This window comes from Rutidosis leptorrhynchoides, unplaced genomic scaffold (genome assembly GCF_046630445.1).
Source record: "Rutidosis leptorrhynchoides isolate AG116_Rl617_1_P2 unplaced genomic scaffold, CSIRO_AGI_Rlap_v1 contig311, whole genome shotgun sequence".
NCBI classification, from domain to species: domain Eukaryota; kingdom Viridiplantae; phylum Streptophyta; class Magnoliopsida; order Asterales; family Asteraceae; genus Rutidosis; species Rutidosis leptorrhynchoides.
The window spans coordinates 16,317-28,320 of NW_027266554.1; the positions used below are offsets into that span (position 1 = coordinate 16,317).

The window sequence follows — 12,004 nt, forward strand, 5'->3', positions numbered from 1 at the left end:
AAAGAACAAATTTGATGTTTGTTTTCCATGCAATCCTCCTCGATGATTAGGGAGGAAATCTCTTTTCTAAATGTAAAGAGAGATGATGTTGTGAACTGATTCATTACAATTTACATGGAATTAAGGATTATCTTAATTCTCTTCTAATATCCTCACTGTTTTGATTTCGATGGGCATCTCTTTTTTATAGTGTTGTCTCTTCATTTTGTGTCATTTTATACGTCCTTATTATTAGTACGTTTTTTTTTATCGCTGTCAAAATGTTTCAATGTAAATCTTTTTTAATTCCAAAAAAGGCTAACAAGTGTTAAAGCAGTTCTTTTTTGAATTTGTAAAGCTGGTGTAAACCTGGCGAGAGAGATCTTCCATGGCCAGTCCAAGTATGAGTCATGGGACCGGAATAGTTAAATTCTTAACCTTGAATAATGTTCCTGTTCCAATTGGGGAAATTGAGATTGTTGGCCATATTTGTCGGAATTGGCAAGGATGCTATGCCTCTAAATGAGAAGGGCGTGAGAAGGGCGTGAGAAGGGCATGGCGCGGGCATCATTGTACATAGAATATAAGGGATGTATCTCGGCTCAAGGGGTGCACTTGTCGCCCCTTGAAGATTAGTTTCTATTCTTTTCAGACTGTAATTGTAACACCAGAATGTATAAGACGCACTTGCAATTGTTTTGAGATAATCAAGATCGGTAGTCTTGGCAAAATTTGAGTAAGTCCCGAAACAGGGTGTTTCATGCTCCTACACATGGTTAGAGATCTCAGACACACAAATTTGGATAATGATATATGGAGAAATGAACACAGCTTAGAAAACGACTATCGTACCTCAAAGGGATCTTTCTGCACAACCCGAAAACAAGCATTAATTCCTTCTGTCCACCTACCTGTCTCTCTTTATTATTCACTTCTCTTTTTCGCGCTTGGCCATCTTCCGAACGGTTGACCACAAACAACAAGACTCGGAAAGAGGCTATTGGCAAACTCAGGGGCGGTGGTTAGTTTGCTTATTTGCTCAAATTCTAAGCGCCGACACCGCTCCTTGCCTCTCCCCTTTGATCCATATCACGTGAAGCAGCCAAACTCCCTTCATTTGCTTTCTCCACTAGCTTCAAATGGAGCCAACCTGCAAAGAAGAACACGGTACCCCATATAAGATATCAAGTCAGGAAAAAAAAAAGAAAAAAGAATCTGGTCTTATGTCAAATTTTCATGTAATGTTTCAGTTTAACAGATCAGCAAAATTCTGAGATCATTCTGCAAAGATATTCTATCATGGCAACCCCCTTGGATATTTTTTTTATTAACTCACCCATTTGAACTTGATATTATGTTTATTAACTCACTAATTTGAACTTGATCAGGACATCATGCGGACTCTAAAGAAACTCAGAATACAATCAAGCTTTTATCTAAGTTTTGAGTTTTTCTGACACGGGCCCAATCTCATACTTACCAAGAGGAAAGCAAACCGCGGCTCCAAGAGCTGCACCAAGAGCGACATTCCTTGCACGCCACTTTAGTGATCCTGGTACTAACACAAAGTAACTCTTTTCCATTTAGGATCAGTCGTTTAATAGTATCAGTCCAAAATTGTGATATATTGATTGAGTAGGCCATTGCATAACAGTAAATAGACAAAATACCTCAAGGCTGGGTTGTAAAAACGTTTTAAGATTGGCGGGCCACGTTACAGGGACTTAAAAAAGGCTCAAAAGTGGGCTGGACGGCCACTGTTTGGACATTCACCGTTTGCACCGCCTAAGGCCTGAACGGTGAGCGTCCAGTCCACTTGTGGTCCATCTATGCCTTCCCAATCCGGTCCCCAGCGATCCTCTATTCGTAGAGCTATCCCAGGGTCACCGGCGTCCAGTTTCTGCTCGGCCCATTTCGGTGTTCCCAGGATGGCCCTCTTCGGTCGTGTTCTAGCCCATGTTCGCTCTAGGATTCAGAGTACAAGTGATAAAAGATTAGCTGAATATTGCTCTTTTGCAGCGTGTTGTGGCCAGGCCAACTTCATCAGTTCGACATGTATGTACAGAAAACGGACGAAGATCACTGCTCTCAGTGTCTCTTGTAGAGTTTGACATTTGTTATCCATGAAACCCTCTCTCTCGCCGGGTGATGGAGAAGAGGAGCGACATTTGCTTCAAGCTTAGAGGATAGTTCACATCTTCCCTCTAATTAATGTCGTCCTACTTGGTATTGTCCCCCACATAAAGTCTTTAATCGCCGTGGGAAATGGAGATGTTGGGTTTAGCGGGAAGGAAGGTTAGGCAGCGGCAGCAGTGATCGTGGTGAAGGAGAGGCTTTGAGGACGATATGGAAGCAGTGGACGAGGGCGCACACAAGCGAAGATAATTTCAAATAAACGTTAAGCGTAACATAAAAGTTTGGAGCACATTATTTTCTCAGAAGTACCATGTTTATAGGAACATAGAAAGGTCTTGTGCCTTATCATCTATAGCCGGTTTGTAATTTACAAATTATCACCTTTATTGTTGAGAAGCTATCCAAGAATATACTACTACATCATCATATAGGATATAACCTACTCCATTTAACGTGTAAAGTATGATAATTTATATAATTGATAATATTGACAACGAATCAATACATTCCATGGTGAATCGATAGAGACGCTTACAGCGCAAAAGTTCATTATATTTGCAAAATACATATGTACTATTTAACCATTGACCAAATCCTATCGTAAGATGCAAATCAAGGATCATAAGATATTGATAACGATGTCGCCAGGGATAAAAGGAATCCCGGAAATATTGACAATCTAATGAGTATAATGTCACTCAAAGAGTAGCATCTCTTGTAAGCTAGTTGATTTATTAGTCTACAACCAAAGTAGTTGAAAAATTGTCTTGTTTACACATTCATATTTAGCTAGTGATTAGGACAATCAAAAATGGTAGTTTTGCAAAATATGAATAAGTATTGAAACAGGGTGTTTTCGTGCCCCCACACATGGTTAGAGATAAACTGGACTAGGACAAACAAAATTGGATAATGATGTATGGAGAGACAAACCAAGCTCAGAAAACTACTATAATACCTTAAAGGGATCTTTCTGCACAACACGAAAACAAGCATTAATTCCTTTTCTGTCTAACTACCTGTCTCTCTTTATTATTCACTTCTCCTTTTCGGGCTTGGCCATCTTCTGACCCGGTGACCACGAACAAGGCTTGGAAAGAGGCTATTGGCAAACTCAGAGGCCATGGTTAGTTCATTTATTTGCTCAAGTTCCCTTCAAGCCTATCAATTGCAGCCCCAACACCACTCCTTGCCCCTTCCCTTTGATCCATATCACGGGAAGCAGCCAAACTCCCTTCATTTGCTTTCTCCACCAGCTTCAAATGGAGCCAACCTGCACATAAGAACACCATACCTCAAATAAGGTGTCGAGTCAGGAAAAGAAAAAGAAGTCCAGTCTTATTTCACATTTTCAGGTCAAGTTTCAGTTTGTGCCTCGTGAAAAGCAGCAGAGCTGTAAGACCTACAGACTGATTAACAAATCAGCAACATTTTCAGATCATTCTGCTAAGATATTCTATCCTGCAAACCCCCTTGGATATCTTGTTTCTTAACTCACTAATTTGAACTTGACCAGGACATCGTGCTGACTATAAAGAATCTCAGATACAATCAAGCTTTTAATGAAGTTTTTCTGACACGGGCCCATTCTCATACTTACCAAGTGGAAAGCAAACTGCAGCCCCAAGAGCGGCACCAAGAGCAACATTCCTTGCACGCCACTTTAGTGATCCTGGTACTAACACAAAGTAGCGTTCAGAAAAGTAACTCTGTTTCCATGTAGGATCAGTTATTTAACAGCATAAGTCCAAAAATTGCGATACATTGATTTAGTAGGCCATTGCATAACAGCTAATAGACACTATCTTGAAGATGGGAAGTAATGTCTTACAGATCAAACCAAAGGTCGCAGCAGTGGCCGAACCAGCTCCAGCTATGTTAAAAACATCATGAACTCCTCGTTTCTCAGCTAGCAGATTTTGCAACCCATAAAATGCAGCAGTAAACGCCCCGAGGCGCACTCCACCAATGATGGAGCCACGTGTAACTCGAATGAACCTTTTCTCCATTGCATCCCTCATTAGTCGATACTGCTCACGCTTGTCGGGTGTGCTCCCAAGTTTTAACATGACTTCAGCATCCTTGCTCTGCAAAACATAGCAAAGTCTTTTACCACCATCACTGTGTGATAGAATTACGCTGAACCGCATGCCATACTTCATGAATTATCTGTAGAAGGGTCTCGGTTACCTAAATTCAAAATGGTTGGCCACGAAGTATGAAAAAGCATGTTAAACAGGAAGTACAAACACAGGTTGGAGCACTAAAATTCCAGTAAAAGAATACACTCTGCATCATTTGGTGACTAGATAAGGACACAATTGAAACTTAAATGTGGTCATCTTTCTTATCAGCCAAAAAATGAAGGAATGTATGTGCAATTGGATAAAAAGCCCACAACAAAGTCCCTTTATTTCCCTGTTCTTTTACCTAAGGGGTACTGATGGTTCTCGAATGAACTTTTGATACAGCACTTAGGAATTATCAAACAACACATATTTCTTGCTGAATTAATGGTGATTTTATGGCTTCACTTCATTACTGTTTCGTTCATCACCTCATCATAGCTCTAAAACAAAGAGGAAAACATGACCCACCAAATGCCTTTCAAGAATAATAATCTCAACCACTGAAGAAAATATGATTTCGCACAGCATAACAGGTATATCACTATTACCACGTAATCAGTAAGGCCAGACAGATGGAACTGTTAAAGACAGTGCTAGATTGACTCGAGAAGGACATCTCTTGCTAAGGAAAACTTACAACAGAAGCAGCTGCCTCCTTGCCACCTCCATATAACATGCCAGCAAACACTCCAACAACAGTCGCAGTACCCCAGTTGACTGTTCCAGCCACCTTCTGAGAACGCTGCCCATCAAGAAGAGAACATTAGCCAGCACAGACATGGCAATCTAGCGTTATCAATCAAATAACTTGAGCATATGATGTTAATACACAAACACACAAAGCTTGTCCTCATTAAGTTATTTCGACACATTGCAGTCCGCACCCTTTGCGTCTCGCTCGCTCCAATGCAACTCATTGTCTCAATGGGCATATAAAATGCCCACCTCCGACGGCTGATAAACAAGAGTTTTCTCCAAAGTCATGAAGAACGAATTACATGTTTCAACAGTCGATGATCAGTACAGACCACCGCTGCGGAAGATTCCCGTGCAACTAACAGGAAAATCAGAACCGAATTTTCGCATAGACATTTCATCGAGCATGTGGGCGACAACGCCCGTACTTCCAAGTTCCAATAAAACAGGAATCATCCCTCATTGGGTCGAGTCATTTTGTCGCGATGACACAAGACCCAGCATCAAAAACCAATCTTCCCGATGGAATGAGTCACTTTGAGCTCGACAGGCACAGAAAACGCCACGCGACATGCATTCTCGACCTACCCCGAATCACCCCCAAAAGAACCGCGACATCAAGGAACCGCACGAGGATCTCAGAGCATACGGTGTAGATGGGTTCTTCGGCTTTGTCGGCAGTTTCCATGGGGCTGTGATTCGGGAGCCAACCGCGCAGCCGGGAAGACGAGGGAGGTCGGGATCTTCCCGCGACGGAGAGATCGAGCAACTGGGTTTTCGCCGGGAGCGTTTCTTGCTGTCAAAATGGTTAATGGGTCGAGCAGAATGTCGTGCTCTGGAGAGGTGAATCGATGGAGGTCGGTGCCGACTGCCGAGTAGTTCGAGACTGGAGTCGGCCGGCGATCTCCCCGACCGCTCTCTCCGGCGCCGAACGGGGAGAGCCTGAGAGACTGTCTTTTTCTCTTTTCTCTCGCTTTTTCGTTTTTGGTTTAATTTCTTTTGTGCTAGAGTTTGAAATTTTGGAGATCGAGTAGTCCTAATAATGCAATTACGTTGAGGTAATAATAAAACGGCTTCAAGCGAATATTATTATATTTTTTTAGGACATATTCAATGCATTCCAAAGGATTTCCTAATAAATAAATAGGAAAAAGTACAATGAAGTAAAACTTTTCATGAAAAGTACGATCAAATCTTACAATTTATGAAAAGTGTAATCAAATTGTAAAAAGTCGTCAACTCTATAGAATCAGGTCTTTTTGTTAACTCCATTTAACTTGATTAATGAAAGGCCATTTTATAAAACATATTTTTCTCTCCCATGTGACAACAACATTGCAAAAAATGACATTGTGCTGGCATTATATTTTCATGCTGCATAGGAGAAAGAAACTATTTTCTAAAATTAGTTTTTTTCTTGTAAGGATTTTCTAAAATTAGTTAATACTACAAAAATCCTAGACTATGCCTACCATAATATTAATATACTAAACTTTTTTTGTGTCGTTTAAATCTCCAAACTGGCCCACTATACACAAATACCATAAGATTTTTTTGTGTGAACTTATACCAATATGACAAATATTCCTAAGTAGAACTGAAAAATTTTGGGGTACTTGTAGATTTTTAGTGATACAAAAAAAGTTTGAAGTACGCAATTAGTATAAATCACATCAGAATTTTTCGTTAGCCTAATTAAATAGAGTTAGCAGAATAATTCGATTGCATTAATTTGATAAATTTTACAACTTGATTGTATATAAATTTTGCGATTCAATTGAACTTTCATAGCAAATTTCATAACTTTCAACATACTTATTCAAATATATATGCATTATATATGTGTGTGTGCGCGTGTCAGGAGAAACATGAAAAAAGAATTATTTAAAAGATAAAGAAAAACAAAAGCTCTGAACTTGGACACGTCAAAATTGAGGTGATGAGAAGGCCCACTTGAAGCTAATGCTTATCTATATGAATATATTCTTACAGATCCTTATCTGGCAACTGTGTTTTCATGCTTGTCGCGTATAAATTGCCCCGGTGAATCTCTTTTTCTTGTTACCCAAAAAAAAAAAAGTTTTGATTTAGCAATTCGATTAATATGTTTTAGTAATTTTGTAACAGTTTAAGCATTGTTGAAAGGGAGTAGAATGATGAAATCTCAATTTTTTTAAAGCTGATTTAGCCATTTAGAATTTACTTGAAAGTTCATCCTCTTGTACGACTCTTTCATTGGTAAAAAGGGCGTGTAGGGGCAATCAGTCCTGCTGGCCCCTTTTGGGTGTTGACATAACTCTCATGCGCTGCAACAGAACATTTAGATTTTCTTTTTTTTTTTGGTCTAAAAAAAAAAAAACTTTCATAACTAACTCAACTCAAAGAGTTTGAGTTTACAAGACTTGAATCAAAACAAAGTAAGGCCCAAAGGGCTTCCGGTGGGTTGGACAACCAATTAAAAGGTAAAGACCAATTTCTATGTGTTTTTGCTAACCAATCCGTAACTAAATTCAACTCTCTACTGCATAGGACAAACTTAAGTTAGAAAAGCCCATAATTAAATTTCTAGCCTCAATAATAAGTGATTCCAGAACCCACGTGCTCTATACTTCTCCTTTTAGTGTCTTTAAAAGTTTTTTACTATTTGACTGTAGCAAGAGGTTCTCCTTCGTTCGTGAGTGTAGCAGTTTTACCATGGCCAAAGATCAGCTTGCTCAGCCCAGTGTATTCTTACCGGTCTTACAAATCCATCCACCAATTCTCCATACTTGTTTCTACAAACACAGCTAATGGCGCCAATTGTTGAGCCGACTGAGAAGGACCCATCAATGTTGATTTGGAGGGTTTCAATGCTCGAACCAATCCGAGTCTGAGGTGAGTTGTTCTAAGTTGTTGTTGTCTTCTTTTTTGACTTTGCCAAGTTTGTATAGCACCTATTTTCCACCATGGCTGAGTTGATGATGTGCTTCGGGGTTGGCTTCTGTTTGCAGAAGACAAAATTGTTTCTTTCCCTCCAAATTAACCAGAGGATAGCAACTAGCAAGTCGAAGCTAATAGAAATATGGTTAAAGTTGAGTAGCCATTCTTCAATTCGTCCAAGGCCATAAGGCGAGATTTTGATCTGTATTGCAGGGTCCATCCACACTTGCTAAGTCCAAGGGCAGAGCAAGAAGATGTGCTCCACAGTTTTAGGGTGCTGCTTGCATAGATCACAGGTACTCTCCTCCACTATACCCCGCTTGAGTACATTTTCCTTTGTCAGCAGAGTGTTTTGACATAAACTCCATAAGAAAAATTGAATCTGTGGGCTTGTATTAACTCTCCAGATTTTGGTTCCAAAGAGAGCGTGGGGATTGATGTGAGGATGAGGGTGTGGCAGAGGTACTCTGTTTGTCGAACTCTCTAATTTTGTTGTATCCGCTTCTAATAGTATACTCCCCTGTTCGGGTGATGGTCCAAACCATTTTATCCTCTTTCACTTGCTGACCTAATGGAATTGTGAGTATTTTGTTGGCCGTTTCCTCATCAAATAGGTTGGTGATAAGCTATTCATTCCAAGTTGGGATATCTATTAGAATTAGTTCAGAAACATTCTTCGGTTCTTCAGGATTCGCTGGCCCTCATATAACTCCTCTAGGGAGCCATTTGTCTTCTTTAATGTTAATCTTTTTTCCATTCCTTACAGCCCACCTAATTGCGGGAATAACTGCGGGAATAATTTCATCTCAGCCCCTAAGGATGCTTTGCCAACTCCATGAAGGCCGACGGCCCTTTCTTGCTACCCGGAATTTGGAATGAGGAAAGTAAATGCCTTTCAGAATCTAGCACCATAATGATGAGGGGTTTTGCATCAAACGCCATGCTTGTTTTCCTAGTATTGCTTGTTAAAGGCAATTAAATCATGAAAACCCAAACCTCCATTGTCCTTTCTAGTTTTGAGAACTTCCCACTTTTTCCAATGTAATCCAGCCTTCTGATCATAATTTTTCCACCAAAAATTTGCAATTTTCTTTTCAATGCTCCGACAAATAGATACTGGAATTTTAAAAACTGATATGGCGTATTGCGGGATAGTTTGGACAACTGCTTTAATGAGGATTTCTTTCCCTGCCCTTGATATTAGCTTTTCCTTCCAACCTTCTAACTTCATGTTCACTCTAGCTTGTATCCAGGCAAACATTCGTTTTTTCGTTTCACCCAAATCGGAAGGAATTCCTAGATACTTACTAGGTTTTTTTATTTATTTCTAGGACCCGCAACTCAGCTAGCATATTCTGGCGAAGTCTATGGGGGCAATTTTTACTGAAGAACATCTCGGATTTATTTAAGTTGATGGCTTGGCCTAATGCGTAGCAATATCTATTTAATATATCGGCAACATTTTGACACTCTTTTATGGTCCCATCCAAGAAGAAAATCAAGTCATCTGCAAACAACAGATGAGTTAGAATAGGGCAGGACCTACTCATCTGAATGCCCTTGATAGCCTCATGCTCCAACGCCTGTTTCAATAGCACCGAGAGCATATTTGTTACTATAATGCATAAATATGGAGAGAGCGGGTCACCTTGTCTGAGGCCTCGCGAGGGTTGGAAGTAGGGCAGTGGTTCTCCATTGAATTTCACACTGAAGGAGATAGTAGTTACACATTGCATAATCCATTTCACCCACTTGAATGAAAACCCATCCTTAACATACAAGATTCTAGAAAATCACACTCAAATCTATCATATGCCTTTTGCATATCTAGTTTAAGTATAGCCTAAAACTTATTTTTTCTGTTTCGAATTCTAAGTTGGTGTAGCACCTCCTGGACAACTAGAATATTATCTTGGATAAGTCTTCCGCTAACAAAAGCACTTTCTTATGGTAATATTAGATCTCCTAGCCAGGGTTTCAATCTATTCGCAAGAACCTTTGATATAATCTTGTACGAGAAGTTACACAAACTGATTGGACGAAACTGCTCCAACTTCTCAAGATTTGAGACTTTTGGAATAAGAGTAATATGTGTTTTGTTTAATTCTGGATCAAGCTCCCCAGTTTCAAAAAAATGCCTCACTTACTTAAAGATTGCCGGTTGCATAATGTCCCGTTTTGAGTGATAGAACATCCTATTCAACTTGTCAGGACCAGGTGCTTTTATGGCTCCTAATTGGTAGGTGGCTGCATAAATCTCCTGAATTGTTACCTCCACAAGCAAGACATTGTTCATATCCTCTTCCATTGAGGTGGGGCACTGGTCAATTATTGGCTCAAAGTGCCGATATCCTATTGAAGTGTAAAGCTCACGGAAATGGCTAATGGTCAGAATTTTCAATTGCTTTTCATCACATACCCATTCATCAACTGGGCTTTTCAACATGGATATTCGATTTCTTTGTCTCCTTTGAATTGTTATTGCATGAAAAAATTTAGTATTCTTATCACCACATTTTAGCCATTTGATTCTAGATCTTCGCCCCCAAAACATCTCTTCATGTCTTCATCTTTTTTTGATCTCCTTTTTCAATGTTCTCTCTCTCTCTCTCTCTCTCTCTCTCTCTCTCTCTCTCTCTCTCTCTCTTTGTTATATGATAAGGTCGGGGAATTCATTAACTGCTGTAGTTAATTTTTTAATAACAAGATCTCCTTGTGGGCATCGAAAAATTTCTTACTCCACTTGCGTAAGGCTTTTTTAACTTCAACTGGTTTATGCAATAAGTTCACATTCTTCCTTTCAACTGCTTTCCTTGCCTACTACACAGTCAAACAAAACTCTTCATCCTCTACCCAAAAAGCCTCAAACCTGAAGCTTCTACTCCTTTTAACTAGTTTTGGGTCTAATACCAACAATATTGGGCAATGATTAGAACCCACAATAGGAAGGGTAAAGGCTTCAGCGTTTGGGAAGATAGATCTCCATTCCTTAGTACAAAGTACCATGTCTAGTCTTTCTTTAACAAAATTAGATCCTTCTCTATTATTAGTCTACGTAAAAGCACGGCCTTTACTTTCTATATCCATCAACTCACATGAATTCAAAAACTCCCTGAAAGTGTTGAGTCGATGAAATTCAGCCATTCTTCGTTCAACTTTCTCCCAATAATATAGAATTTCATTGAAGTCGCCCATATAAGCCCGTGGAAGGGCATTTACAAGGCTAATTCTTCGTAGCTCATCCCATAGCAAAATACATTCCTGGAGCTTAGAAGGAGCATGCACAAAGGTAGTTCATAAATTGGTTGTTACTCTCTAACTTGCATATAATATCAATGAAGTGCTTGGAGTAGGACTCCACGTTAACAGAAATTTCCTCATTCCAGAAAATTGCCAAGCCCCCCAAGATACCCACTAGGTTAACTACAAAGTTATTATTAAATTGTAACCTCTTTTTCATTCTTATAAGAATATGTTCTTGGTTTTCTATCTCCATAAGAAAGAGGATACATGCCTTTCTTAAGCAACTAAGGCTCTAATAGCTTGAACTATCTGTGATGTGCCCAACCCCCGACACTTCCAACACAAGAGCTTCATATGTGTCCCGGTGGCTTATTAGGGTTAGCCACTAAAGCCCATTTGTTTGCATCTTCCAATAGCTTAATTGGAGCCTCCAACAAATGAGTTTCATCTAGCATTTCTTTACTTATGTCCTGACTATACCTCTTTTGTTTCTTGCTGATATGGATATTAAGGGTGCGTTTGGTAATATTTATGTTTAAAAATTGTTTCTGGTAACAGAAATAGAAAAAAGTATTTATGTTTTAGGAAATAATTTTTAAACAAAAAAACGTGTTTGGTAAATCTGTTCCAAAAATATAAAAAGAATAGAAACACATTTGGTAAATTTGTATAAAATTTTTTTTATTTCTTTTAATTTTTTAATATTTTATTTAATTTTTTCTATTTTCTTTCTTATTTATTTTTCCTTTTTTCTTTTTTCTTTTTCCTTTTTTTTCTTTGTTCTTCTTTTGGCCGGTTGCCGGCCTTGGCCATGGCCAGCGACTGGCCGACGAGGGTCGGCGGCCTCGCCCAGATTCGGTGAGGCCGAACTCACCTAGCGATCGGCAAGGCTTGGTGTCGTT

General features: G+C 39.4%; 1 protein-coding gene across 1 annotated transcript; it reads right to left on the minus strand.

The window, feature by feature from the left end:
• Positions 1–3,251: 3,251 nt before the first annotated feature.
• On the minus strand, positions 3,252–5,396 carry LOC139882823 (uncharacterized). The gene is made up of 5 exons (XM_071867088.1): positions 5,304–5,396; positions 4,882–4,986; positions 3,947–4,202; positions 3,716–3,793; positions 3,252–3,388 (listed from the first exon to the last, which is right to left on the minus strand). Exons 1-5 carry the CDS (start codon positions 5,394–5,396, stop codon positions 3,252–3,254), a joined length of 669 nt encoding a protein of 222 aa, XP_071723189.1.
• Between the last annotated feature and the right edge of the window lie 6,608 nt (positions 5,397–12,004).